The 14,756-nt window shown below is 37.0% G+C and overlaps 1 protein-coding gene and 1 pseudogene across 1 annotated transcript in view; one reads left to right on the top strand and one right to left on the bottom strand.

Moving 5' to 3' along the window:
* Brms1l (BRMS1 like transcriptional repressor) overlaps positions 1 to 3,765 on the top strand; it is a 36,697-nt gene extending 32,932 nt beyond the window's left edge. The window contains exon 10 of the mRNA XM_020175512.2: positions 2,148 to 3,765. Within this exon, the coding sequence (XP_020031101.2) occupies positions 2,148 to 2,265 (118 nt within the window). The 3' untranslated portion in view covers positions 2,266 to 3,765. The remainder of the gene's footprint in view (positions 1 to 2,147) is intronic.
* Positions 3,766 to 6,677: 2,912 nt separating this feature from the next.
* LOC141421405 (uncharacterized) overlaps positions 6,678 to 14,756 on the bottom strand; it is a 76,742-nt pseudogene continuing 68,663 nt past the window's right edge.

Below are 14,756 nucleotides of genomic sequence, written 5' to 3'. Positions count from 1 at the left end.
TAAGTGATCCTGCTTGTTAATTCTTACAGTAGGTTAATTGCTATGATCCTAATATAATGACTTTTAAACCAGACTTTTAGGAATTTTTTGGTGGACCTATTAATTCTTAACTTTTTGGGACCTATTACAGTATTTTTGATAAATTATATTGATTAAGGTAAGAAACAAATAGAAAATAAACAAAAATCTTAAGAGTAATAGTAATTAGCCTAGCAAGCATGAGGCCCTGAGTTCAATCCCCAGTACTGTACCCCCCCCAAAAAAAGTGAAACTAATTAAGTATAACTTGAAAACTGGAAATTGCATTTAAAAGTCTTAATAATCTATCTAGACTCAACTAAAGTTTGTAAAGTGATTTTTGTAGCTCCAAGTTTTATCTAGATGTGGCCTTTTAAAAATATTCATGTGAGCCATTGCTTTCATTCCTTCGGTAGTTTAGGATTTAATTCTCAGAGAAGAAACCTACAGTAAGAAAATACCAGGGTCAGGTGGTGGAGACTCACGCCTGTAATCCTAGCTACTCAGGAGGCTGAGATCATGAGGATTGTGGTTTGAGGCCATTGGGGCAGGGAGTTTTTGAGATCTCCAGCTCAACAGGTATGGTGGTGCACACCTGTCATCCCAGTGATGGCTAAAGCTTAAAATTGGAGGATTGTGGTCCAGGCCAGCCTGGGTAAAAAGTAAGACCCTAACCAGGGCAAAAAGGACTGGGCTAAGCTGTTGAACACCTACCTGAGTACAAAAACCTGAGTTTAAACTCCAGTATGGAAAAAACAAAAGAAATCCAACTTTTTCTAGGTAACAGTGGCAAATAAAGCATTTGAGTGTAATTTTGGCAGCTCTAGGGTTTGAGCTCAGGGCCTCATGTTTGCTGGGCTGGTGCTCTTACCACTTGAGCCACTCCACCAGCTTGAGTTTAGTTTTGAATACTCATTTTCCAAGTTAGTTTCAAATACTAATTTAATTAGATTATAGTTTCACCTTTAAATTTTAGGCTTCCAGAAACAGTGCATTGTAACTTTTCTCATAGAAATTCATTAAGCTAATTATTAGATTATGTATAACACTTTAGGATTCTTCTATTATTTTATTGGTTTTTGAGACATCTTACTACTTCTTAGCATTAATGTAGCTATAAAAAAAGAGATGACAGCATAAAACAGGAGAAAACACAAATCTATTCTTAAATAGATTTTAAAAAATTTCTAATGTAAAGATTAGTATATTTAAAAACAAACAAAAACCTTAAAGCCGCAGATAATCTGACACTGGGAGTTAGGGGCTAGTATTTAGAAGCTTTCCTACAGTTAAGGCTGATGTGAATAGGGTGTATAACACCACATAAACAATGGTTTTAGTTCCACTCTGTCTTTTTGGGGGGCTGGAGTATGAATGGTGTGCATTTAATGTAGTTACGTGTCACTTAACAAGGGGGATATGTACGATTAGACATTTTGGCAGTTGTGTAAACACGGTATAGTGCACTTACAGAAACCTAGATGTCATAGATTAGTGTGGTCTCTTGATACAATCAAGAAATAAGGTGAACATGATATATATGAGTCTGCTCCTATAACACAGCATACTGTTTTGCAGTAAGCCTTGTATTATAAGTGGAAGGAGTACACTCTAAAATTAAACAAAACTATGGTACAGCAAGTACAAAAACCAATAATGAAGTCATTTATTATCATTATCAAATGTTATGTACTGTACAGAGTTATACCTGCTGTACTTTCATATGACTGGCAGTGTAGTAGCTTTGGGTGCACCAGCATCACCACAAACCTGGATAAAGCATTGTGTTACGTTGTTGATGGAAACATCGTAACTAGGAACTTTAGCCCCATTGTAATCTGTTGGAGCCCCTGTTGTAGATGAAGTCCATTGCTGATCAAAACAGTTAGGAACTACATGGCTCTAGTTCTAAGAGAAAGTAAATTTCACCAACTCTATTAAGAAAAGAAAGAACGTTACACATTGAGTGTTCCTGAATGTGATACTTTTGACTACATGCCTTGCCATAATGCAGCATTTTGGTAAATGTACTGAACAGCCTTTTTGGTTTTATAGCTAGTTACCTAAAATGAGATGAAGAGGCATATCATAACTCAATTCATTCATTCTTTCTTTCTTTTTTTTTTTAGTGCTGTAATTACAACAATTAACCATGATGAAGTTTGGTTTAAGAGGCCTGATGGAAGCAAATCTAAGCTTTACATTTCACAGCTACAGAAAGGAAAATATTCAATTAAACATTCGTAATCATGATTTAAGTGTTATCTAAATCTACCTTATTAGTGTTACCAAGTGTGATGTGCCATGGGAGTGAAAAAATGTATTCAGTAACTTAATATTCTCATTAAATCATGAGAGAATGTGTATTTGTAGGTAGTACTCTAAGTAGACCTCATATTGACATGTTATTAAAAGAAACTAATAAAAATTTAATCATGATCATTACATTTATCTGCCTCTTAGGTCCAGTGATCAATAGATATATATGGTAGGGATTTCTTTTTAAAATTTTTCTTTTTTGTTTTTTTTTTTAAATTATGTGAATGTCTTATCTTCAGCAAAGTATGGCTATGTTTATCTGCAATTTTTTTTATTTTCCATATGTTTGTTACTCATCATGTTTGTAAATAAGACAGATGAAATGTTTCCTATACATGATTTGTACTAGTATATTAGTTTAAATCAGAATTGAAATTTAAACATATATATGTGAGTATGTATATATGGCATCATCAGCTTATTTAGAACTGATGACCTAACCTTACAATCTTGTTTTACCCAAAATTAAACTATTGGGTTTGAAAGGTAAAAGGAGCACTTTTGTAGAATAGCTTTCCTTCTCCTCTTCCTTGATTGTATGGTGGTGACCTATTTTTTACAAATTATACTTAATGTTAATTAGTAAAATAAGTGTCAAGTGTTAACATGTTTCTGCCTATATTGTGACCCCTTAGAGGGCAGGTGTTTATGTCTGATATTTATGATCCACTATCTACATGGTGAACAGTAACTGACAGTATTGTGGTGCTTGCTGTATATGTCTGATCTTTTGAAACAGATTTTTAGTAAGCATTTTCCAGAGGCAAAACTAGATCCTTGTTCTAATTTTATTCCTAGGGCAAAATAGACAGGATAATTTCCTTGAATCTATTCCCAAATTAATATTTTTATCTATGGTGTTTTTACACTTTAAGGCCATTTGGTGCAATTTAGGAAGTGTTGTCCTCCCTTCCCTTTGCCACATTCAAAATGAATTTCCAAAGCCTCAGGAGGAATTCAAAGAATTGAAACCCTCAATATGGCAGCACAGCTTCCTGTAGTATGTATTTAGGGTACAACCAAATCAAGTATTCCTGGTGGTCTTGTGCACTTTAATCTGTTACAGTAAGACTTAGGAGGAGGAGGAAGAAATCTTCTTATTAACTCTTAGCACAGGAAAGCTGCATGACTCCGTTTGTTTCCTACTATTTTACCTCTGCAAATCATCCTGTGCAGATTACTACTTCACAGTTGCCAAATTGAAAAACATTTGACTTCTGAAATTCAGTATCAGCAAAGTTATGCTACTTTGTTCTGTTTCTAAATAACCTTAGCCACTGTACATAATGTCATAATCCAGTAGTATTTGACAGTACTTATATATACAGTGTTTGATAAGCATTTTTAATGGAATTTGTATTTTTAAATTTAGTATGTAATAAAAACAACGTGTTTGAGTGTAATTTGAGTGTTTTGAATTACTTATGCATATTTAATAATTTTATTATTTATCACCTGTCTACTTCTAAGAAGGATTTGAACCAATTTACATTAGTGGATTTGTGATGCACAAATGTTTCTGCTTCTTTTCACCACATTTAGATATTCAAGATAGCTAAGTTACACTTAATTTAAAAATATGCATGCAGATATTAACATAACTTTAATAAAAGTATACGGTATAAGTTCTGAAATTCTAAACAGAAAATCTTTATTTTGAAAACTATGATTTAGTACATACTTATACCATATATATATCCTACCTACCATAATGCTAAGATTCGGGTAAGCATATGCTTGTTTATGATTTAAAGTACTGTAAAATATATTTTGCTATTGGTTGTTTCCTATTAGTCTCTGGTGATAAGGTTTATTTATTTATTTATTTTTGGTGGTACTGGGGTTTGAACTCAGGGCCTCTTGCTTGCTAGGTGGGCCTCTACCACTTGAGCCACTCCACAGTCCTGGTCATAAGATTTAATTCAGGAGAACTGTTAGAAAGTCTGAAATGTGGTATTTATGGTCAGCTTCTGTCTTAGGATCAATTTTTGGGTCTGTCAGAGCAGGATCAATTTCTGGGTCTGTCAGAGCTGCTAGTTTTTCATGTTTAGTTCACTTTGTCCCGCCATTTCCTACTTAAAAAAAAAATAACAATCATCACTAATCCAGTTCATCCACTAATAATTACTAGCAAATATTAATGGCTTACACTTCATTCCATTTCTTATAGTTCATATTGGTAGACTGGGCATTGAGTACTTTTCATTGCAGTCTTCATGTTAAAGTTTTCTGATGTACACATTGTTTCTCAGGACTCCACTTACAGAGCCACGTGCATCTCATTGATAACTGTTTAAAAAGAAGATCAGGAAAGTTGGCTCCTATTTCTAAAATTTTGCTTTTGGACCCAGTAAGTCTAGTACAATAAAATTGAATGAATATGAATTTCTCTTGTAAGGAAAGTGGATGAAGGATGAATAAATACATTAGTTAGGATTTATGTAGTTTCTTGCCAAATTGGAATATAAACTATTTTATTTGCTAAAGATGAAGAGATCTAAGATACTATAAAAAAAGAACATAAAAGCTCAGAATTGGGCTTGAGAAAGTCCATGTCCCTTACATTGTCTTTAGGTGGCTGGTACAGTAGATGGCATTTGATAGTAGTTCTTCCAGTGGTTGCTGTGGGCTAGAGTCTTGCCTTCACATAGCTTCTCCCTCTAATTTCTTTCTATACCGTGTACCTGACCACTCTGGCCAAATTCCTGGAATATTGTGACCCCTGCCTCCTGGATAGCCAGTGATAGTAATACTGTAATTTGAGTATATGCCATGTACCAGGAACTATGTTTATTGTATAAACTGAAGGTCATTAACATTTTGCATGTTCAAAACAAAATGAACCTAAATGTAAAAATTCAGATACGTTTACTCTATTAGTCATATATTGGGAATCTTGGGCATGGTATCTTCCTTGCAGTATGAGAGACACAATATTGTGGCAGAACTTAACATTTTGAATGTTCTAAAATAGTTCATTATATCAAGTTGGTAACCTTTCTGAGAAAGCTGTATATGTTTAAACTATTGAAAGCTAAAATTTATAAATCTATAATTTTTTTCTTCTAAAGTTGAAGCTGATGAGTTCTCTTTCAAGACACACTATTAAAAGTCCAGAGAAGTTATGTGGTAACAGTACTTACACCCCATTTTCCCTTTCTTTTTCTATTTTTTTTTAATACAGGTTTGAGGTGGGTGACCTGTCTAGGAGATTGTTGCATTCTCTTGCCATCATTCTAGTCTACAAGCAGGCCACATGCCACCATGCATCTTGAGGATGCTCAAGAAGGTGAGGCAGCTGTTGCCACTGCCCACAAGGTGCTTCTTGTGACCTCTCCTGATTCTGTACTAGTAAAGATTACAAATTATGTTAAAGGAGAAAACCAGACCTTCAGGCAAAGGCTATGATATTTTCTTTAGAGAGATATTGAAAGAAATATCATATTTGTTATTGAAAGGTTTTGAAAATGGCATTGTTATTGGCAGAGATAGTGAAGTGCTTTCACTTGTTTGAAGATAAATTTATGATTTCAGCACATTATATTTTAAGTGTGTCTGTGAGTAATGCACTTACATAGTTCAGGCACTTTACTCTAGTAAGTTTTGGATTTGAACCTTATACTTCATGGTATATTTTGTAAATATTTATATATGTAACATAAGACAGATTATCCACTACACAAGGGACAATTTAGTAATTTTCCTGAACACACTACGACCTCTCTCAACTCCAGTGATTCTGTTGAATCTCTGTCTTCTCATAGAAAGGGGATCCCAGGAGTTATGTCAGCCCATCTTTCCTTTAGAGCTCTCATCTCCTGTCCTCCCCTGTGCGGCTGCCCACCCAAGGGAATTCGCAGTGCTGGTCATGGCCCATCCCCTCCCTGTTTAAGATAACCAAGGAGGGAGGATGCCCAAGAACATGAGGCTGCTGTTCTCACCACTACCTACAAGGTGCCTCCTGTGACCTTCCTGATTCTCTTTATTTTTCTATCTACCTGCATTCTGAGATTTGGAAAGTTTCTGTAAGACTCTGTGTCTTTCATTGGTTGTTTTCCGCACCCCCCCCCCACCCAGTTAAATAGAAAAGGCCTATTATTTATGCTATGGAATGTTATATGTACTGTTCTATTACCCCTCTCCCCCCATTTATTTTAAAGAAGTTCAAAGCTGTTTTAATACTCCTTCCTCTCTGGGAGCTTGTATGATCTTTGTTATCAGAGTTATAAAATTTCACAGTGTCCTGGCATGGTGGTGCATGCTTGTAATATCAGTACTTGGGAGGCTGAAGCATATGGGTAGAGAGTTCAAGATTAGCCTGGGCTACATAGTGAGAACCTCTATAGGATGGATCCCTTAATGACCAGCTCTTCATCCATGTTGCTGCATTAGCCATAAAGAGCAGTGTCTTTCCTGTGCTGTCCACTCCAATGAAGTCACGGTGCTCTACTTTTTAACCCTTTTGACCGGGAACTGGTTCTAAACTATCTTGACGCTTTTTCACTAACATGGCGAGTGATGCATCATAAGTTCTGAACAGGTCTGCAGCCTCATGTAAGGCAACATCTGTTGTTAGATCACAGCTCAGTGCCAGCACATCAGTCTTACTTAAGGTTTGGACAGATGGAGTACAGAGGATCTGCAGTTCCTATGTCAGGCTCATCAGTAATGCACACAATAGCTGGCTTCATTTTCATCTTGATTTCTGCACATAGAGCCTTTTGGACATCCTTGGCTGTAACCATAATGACTTCTTCACATCTAAGATGCTCAGGCAGGTTCAATGGGTATCAAACTAAAGTTTGTCCCCAACTGGAAGCAGAGATTTGGCAATGTGGGAAGTCAGGTCTGTTGTTCGAGGCCCTCCATCAACTGCCATTACTACTGTTTGAAAGTCTAGTTTTATAAACTCAGCTACCCATACATTTGTTCTAACTGCTTCTCATCTTCCTTTGTTCCCTCTGAGAGTCCAATCCTCCTTTCTTTCTTTTTGAGCTTACCATGCCTTAGTAATGGCTATGGTTGGGTGTCTCTATAGTGATTGAAGGCTTGCAATGCCCACAGGGTGACTCTGCTGTTGGGAGGATCTTTGGGAGGTAAGGCCTAGTGGGAGGTCCTTAGATCACTGGGAATGTGCCCTCTGAACAGTTTTATTTTATTAGTGTATATTAATTGACCAAGGCTTTCATTGTGATAGTTCCATATATACATATCATGTTCTTTGGTCAAATTAACTCCCACTATTACTCTTCCTATCCTATCTCCCTCTTTTTAAACAATTTTAATGGGTTTCATTATTTTCATACATGTGTATCAAGTACATCAATCATATTGACCCTCCCATTAACCCTCTCAATTCACCATCTCCCCTCCCACCAATTCCTACCCTCAAACAGTCTCCCCATTCTATACTTGTGTCATTCATTAATTTTTTTAGGTCTAGATTCTACATAGAGAATATGTGATATTTGTCTTTCTTAGTCTGCCTTATTTCACTTGAGATGATGTTCTCTAGTTCTTTCCATTTTCCTACAAATGACATAATTTCATTTCTCTTTATGGCTGAATAATGCTTCATTGTGTATATGTACTACATTCTCTTTATATATTCATCAGTTGATAGACACCAAGGTTAATTCCATAGTTCAGCTATTATGAATAGTACTGTTATAAATATAAATGTGCAGGTATGTCTAGTTGTAAGCAGACTTACATTTCTTCAGATATATGCCCAGGAGTGGAGCCTCAAATCAGCTTACTGATTTCCATAGTGGCTGCACTGATTTACGTTCTTACCAGCAGTGTATTAAGGTTCCTTTCCCCCCGAATCCTTGACAGCACTTGTTTGTTTTCTCTACAATAACCATTTTGACTGGAGTGAGATGAAATCTCAGTATCATTTTATTTGCATTTCTTTTATGGCTGAGGACGTTGAGCGTTTCTTCATGTATTTATTGGCCAAGTGTACTTCCTTTTTTCATTTCATTTGCCCATTTATTAATTGGATTGTTTGTTCTTTTGGTGTTTAATTTTTGGAGCTCTTTATATATTCAGGCTATTAATCATTTATTCAATTAATAGCTAGCAAGGATTTTCTCTTATACTGTAGGTTGTCTCTTGATTCTGGTAATTGTTCCTTTTGCTGTGCAAAAGCTTTTTTTTATACAATCTCATTTTTCAATTCTTGCTCTTATTTCCTGAGCAATTGCGGTTGTATTCAGAAAGATGTTACCTAAGCCTGTACCTTCAAGGGTCTTTCCTATGTTTTTCTCTAGTAATTTTAGAGTTTTAGATCTTATGTTTATCTCTGATCCATTTTGAATCAATTTTATACAGGGTGAGAGATAGTAATGTAGGTTTATTCTTCTACATGTGTATATCTTGTTTTCCCAACACCAGTTGTTGAAGAGTGTCTTTTTTTCCAACATATGTTTTTGGTGCCTTTGTTGAAAATCAGAAGGCTATAGCTGTGTGGGCTTATTTCTGGACTTTCTATTCCATTTGTTGATGTGTCTGTTTCTGTGCCAGTACCATGCTCTTTTTTGTTTGTTTGTTTGTTTTTTTTACTATGGCTCTGTAGTATAATTTTAAGTTAGGTATTCTGATACCTCCACCATTGCTGTTTGCTCAGTATTGCTTTGGCTATTTGTGGTCTTTTGTGCTTCCAAATGAATTTTAGTATTTATTTTTCAATCTCTGTGATGAATGTCATTGGAATTTTTATGGGGATTGCATTGAATATATAAATTGCTTTCAGTGGTATAGCTGTTTCACAATATTCTGCCAATTCATGAACTTGGGAGATCTTTCCATCTTCTGGTGTCTTTTTCAACTTCTCTTTTCAATGTTTTATAGTTTTTATTGTAGAGGTCTTTCTCCTCCTTAGTTAGATTTATCCTAGGTGCTTACATTTTTGGGGGGACTATTGTGAATGGGATTGTTTTCCTGATTTCTTTCTCAACCTGTTCATTATTGGTATATACACAAGCTACTGATTTTTTTATGTTCATTTTGTTTTCATTTTTGTTTGATTCTAGGACTTTCATTTCTTCAATGACCCACTGATCATTCAAGAGTGAATTGTTCAGTCTCCATGTGTTTGGTTAGTTTGGTTAGTTTTTCTTATTATCTTTTTCTAGTTTTAGTCCATAATGGTCTGATAAAATACAGGAAGTTATTTCATTTTTTTTTTGTATTTGTTAAGACTTGCTTCACATGTAATCCTAGCTACTCAGGAAGTAGATATCAGGAGGACTGCAGTTTGAAGTCAGCCATGGGCAAATAGTTCATGAGATCCTATCTTGAAAAAGCCATCACAAAAATGAGTTGGCAGAGTGGTTCAAGCAATAAGAGCACCTGCCTAGCAAGCATGAGGCCCTGAGTTAAAAAAACAAAAAAAGACTTGCTTTATGGCTTTATGTCCTAAGATAGAATCTATTTGGAAAAAGCTTTGTGGGTTTTTGAGAAAAAATGTGTATTCTGTGACTGTTGGGTGGAATATTCTGTAAATATCTGTTAAGTCCATTTGATCTACAGTGTTACTTAGTTCTGAAGTTTCCTTATCGATTTTTTTCTTTTTGTGGGACTGGGCTTTGAACTCAGGGCTTTGTGCTTGCAAAGCATGCACTCTACTATGCCTCCAGTCCATTTTGCTCTCGTTATTTTGGAGATGGATTATCATCAGCTATTTGCCCAGGCTGGCTTTGAACTGCAGTCCTCCTTATCTCAGTCTCGCAAGTAGTTAGGATTACGTGTGTGAGCCAATGACAGTGGGCTCCTTATTGATTTTTTTTTTTGTCTGGATGATCTGTTTATTGGTGAGAGTAGGGTATTGAAGACTCCCACTATTATTGTGTTGGGATCCATCTGTGTTTTTATGACCAGCAGTGTTTGCTTTATGAAATTGAGTTTGCCAATGATCAGTGCACATATGTTTATAATTGTTATCTCCTGCTGAATTGTTATCTTTATCAATATGAAGTGATTTTGTTTCTTCTGATTCATTTTAGTTTAATTTTTCAGATATTAACATAGCTGCCTTCATAGTTATTATTGTAAATTCTGTAGTAATTCCTTTCATTTTATCGGTTTTGTAGTGCTTAATTCTTCCTTATTCCTCATTTGATTATCTACTTGTCTAGTGAGATTTATTTTTTCCTGTATTTTTGTGGTTGTTTATCTTCCTTTTCTGTGTGTAGGATTCTTTTAAATATCTTCTGCATTGTTGGTATAGTAGCCAGAAATTGCTTTAGTTTTTGTTTATCATGGAAGGTTTTTTTTTTAATTTCTCCTTCAATTATGAAGGATATCTCTTCTGCGTACAGTAATCTAGATTGGCAGTTATTTTCTTTCAGGGTTTAAAATTCATTATTCAGTGTTTCTCTCTGGCAGCTTTCAATATTCTTTCCTTGTTCTGTATGCCTAATAGTTTAACTGTATTACATGGGGAGGTTCTTTTCTGGTCTTGTCTGTTTCAAGTCCTGTACCTGGATGACCATCTCTTTCTCAAGATTTAGAAAGTTTTCTGTTATTTTGCTGATTATGTTTTTAATGTCTTCAGCATGCACCTCTTTTCCTTCTAAGCCCAAAATTCATAGATTTGGTCTTTTAATGGTATCCCAGAGGTCCTGCATTTTGCATTCATACTTCTTTAGGGTTTTTTTTTTTTTTAAACCTCTAAATCTGCATGCTCTAACAATCTACCTTGTGTTCAAGCCCTGATATTCTGTCTTTAATTTGATCCAGTCTACTGGAGATACTTTCACCTGTGTTCTTCATTTGAATTATTGAGCCTTTCAGAATTTCAGTTTGATTTTTTTTTCAGAATTTCTGTATCTTTATTGAATTTCTTTTTCATGCCTTGGTTTTTCTTATTTCCCTCACCTCTCTGAGTTTCTTAGAATTCATTCAGATGTTTATTCATGTCCTCTTTAATTTCATGATTTTTGAATTCTTTGAGATTTCATCACTGTAATAATTAGTGTTTGTTACTGTGGAGTTGTTGAGTTTTGGAGGAGTCATGTTGTCTTGTTTTATATTCTTGTGTTTTTGCATTGGGATTTGCACATCTGAAGCCTAGTCATTGGTTGAAGGTTTTAATCACTTGTATTTAAAATATTCTCAGTGTTTAAGCATGATAATGTAGTGACAGGCTTAAAATGCTATTTCTCACCACTGGACTGGGAGTATGGCTCAGCAGCCAAGGTTTTGCCACATGCTCAAGGCACTGGGCCTGATCACCAGCACTGTTCAGATTGAGATACAGTAGCTGAAGTGTTTTGTAGAGGTTCAGTTGTCTGCTTCTAGGTGCTTTTACTATAGAAATTTTCCTTCTTTGTGTATTAGGAGCTGCTGCTAGTTTCAGAGACTTTATAGCCTGTGGGCCAGGCAGGTTCCCATTTGCTCCAAAAGCTACCCAGGGGTACAGGGGGTCAGAGAAGGGAGAGGAAATAAAGCACTGAATTCTGCACTGGCTGGAAGAGAACTGAGGGACCTAGTTGCTCTGCTGCTGGTCTCAACACTTACCCCTTCCAGAAGTTCCCCCCACTTTAGGGAAGAGGAATCCATGGAAGTCTCTTGATTCAAAGGATTTGGATTCAATGCCCTCAGTCCTTCCTGGCAGCAAACACATGCCAGTATTCAGTTCCCTGGGGTGGTCCTCACTGCTTTCACACTCTTCCCAGTAGCTCATCACCCTCTGAAAGGGAAGAGGCTGTGGAAGTGATGTGATTTGGAGGGTCTGGGCTTGGGGACTGGCCTGGCAACTAACACATGCCAGGATGCAGTTGACAGGGATGGGCCTTAGTGATTTCAAACCCTGCCTAGCAGTCACCTTCCTGTTAGGGAGAGGAGGGTAAGGAAATCATGTGATTTGGCAGACCTGGGCTGGGGGCCCTTAAACCCACTTGGCAGCAAACACATGCTGGCATATACTTCCCTTGGGACAGGTCTCAGTACTTTGAGATTCTGCCTAGCAGTTCACATCCCTGTCAGGGGTAGGGTGGATGTTATGGGTATCACAAATTTGGAGGGTCTTGGTTTAAGGTTCTGACTTAACCTAGCAGCCAATACAGACATTTAGGAGGCAGGGCCTGGAGGACAAACATTACTCCAGCCACTAATCATGCTTTGTTTCTGCTGCAACCCTTAGGCAATGGGACTTGTTCTTTGCCAGAGAGGGCATGGCCTCTGACCACTTCACCCGTCTTCCCTGAAGCTCCCTGGGTGCTTGAACATCTCTATGGGACCCTGTCCCTCTCCTGTATCCCCTCTCATAGCAGTCTCACACCCAAACACTGTTGGCAGAGTGTTCCAAGACTCCCTGAGCTGTGACTATTCCTTGTTTTCAAGCCCCCAGAGTAACTCAATCTCAAACAACAGGCCCTTTCTCAAGATAGTATCTTGCTACAGCACTCCAAGATGAGGGGGTGACAGAATATCTTTCTTCATTGAGATTAACCTTCTACCCTGGAGCAGACATGGTTTTACCAAATACCCTCACTGGGTATTTATGGTAGATTTGGACTTAACCTGAAGCTAGAATTGCCAATCCATTGCTAATTCTATCTGGCTTACTTTGTGCTTGTATCTTTAGCTTCTCCTCCCATTACCAGTGAACCAGGGATGGGCTTGGAACTGTTTGCTAATCTTCTCCGTTGGCTTGGTTTCTCTGTGCTTTTCTGTTGTCCCGCCACCTCTTTCATGATTCCCAATACTCTTCCTCTCTTCAGAATGTAGTCTTTCTTATGTTACCTGACACTTCTCATTTATAACAGTCAAAATGGTGAATACTTCTAATCCACCAGATTGCCCTCAATCTCTAAGAAAGAGTTTTCATAGAATTCCTTGGTAGTTCTTGTGAGAGGATTGTTATAAAAGCCCAAGTTTGGCCTCACTCAGCTCTCTCTGCTTCCCATCTGAGATGTGAGCACTTGCTCCTAATTGTACTCTTCCTAGTGATGTGCCACAATCTGCTGCCCTAACTGGAGGACTGGTCTTGGTCTTTAAACTTCCAAAACTGTGAGCTGAATAAGCCTATGACTGTATTTCATTTATTTTCCTTCCTTTGTCCTTCTTTCTTTCCAGTGCTGGGGATTGAATCCAGGGCCTTGTGTTTGCTAAGCAAGTGCTCTACCAATTGAGTCACATCCCCAGTCCTTTAGTTTTAATATTTTTTTAGGTTGAGTCTCACACTGACTTTGTACAGCCTGGTCTTGGGCAGTGATCCTCCTGCCTCTGTTGTGATTCCAGGACTAGCTGGGAACACAGGTGTGTACCGCCATGCCCAGCCCTAAATGTTTTATATGTAGCCTGTGTGAGGTATTTCACGACAATGATGAAAGGCTAACTAATATAGTGATACTACCTTATCAGTCCCCAAAGATCTACCTTAGTTGTTTTTTTTTTTTAATAGCCACATGGTATTCTTTTTTTATGGAGTTAAATGGCATGATATCAGATGATATAGAATACCAGCATAATGTTGGTGAACATTTAAGTTATCCCTTTCCTCCTTGCTTGCTTGCTTCATTCCCTTTCTTCTTTCTTACCAAACAAGGCTGAAGTGAACGCTTTTGTGGATACATCTTTGACCCTGGGAATAATATATTTGTAGCATAAATTTCAAGTAAAATTGCTGGGTTAAATGGTAGGGGAATTTGATATTTTATTAGCTATTGGCAAATAAATTGTACCAGTTAACACTCCCATTAACAATACTACTGAAATTAACAGAAATACTGGGCTAATTAAATTTCAATATTATTCTTGTATCTATTTTTTTCCCTCTAGGCAGCCTGCTAAGTCCTTATTCTACTGCATTGGACAGATTTCACTGGTTTCAAATAACACCAATGTCCTGATGAATCCCAAATCTAAATCTCTACCTTCAGTCTAGTTACACATTTCAAATTGCCCATTGGGCTATTTCATTACTTATGGTCTTCACATTGTTAAAACTTAATCCTTACAAAACCAAATATATCCTCTCCACCTCCTTCCCCATCCTTAAATGGACTCAATTTTTGTTTTTACCTGTGATTCACACTAACCATCCACCCAAATTAGTTTTGGGGGAAGTTGTGGCAGATGAAAGAACACATGGATTTTGGAGCAAGACTACCAGGTTTTGAACTCTGCCACTGTGTAATTATCTAGTCCTATAGATTCTGTCTCTGAAACAGTTTTGGAAACCACCCTCTTTTCTCTACAGCTACCAGTGCTGCCTTCATTCCAGGCTCTGGTGTATTTTACTGTAATGATTATGAAAAATGATCTTTTTTATCAAAGTATTTGCTACCCTCTTAGATTAAAAATTCCTCAGGTCGCCATCTTAGGTGACTTGCATGGTTAAAGGGTCCTTGCTTCTTCTGGATTCCTGTACAATTCCATTGCCCAACAAACTGCATGCCCTAACCCAT

The sequence above is a fragment of the Castor canadensis genome, chromosome 3 (genome assembly GCF_047511655.1).
Source record: "Castor canadensis chromosome 3, mCasCan1.hap1v2, whole genome shotgun sequence".
Lineage (NCBI taxonomy): Eukaryota > Metazoa > Chordata > Mammalia > Rodentia > Castoridae > Castor > Castor canadensis.
This window is presented reverse-complemented; position numbering and strand designations above follow the sequence as displayed.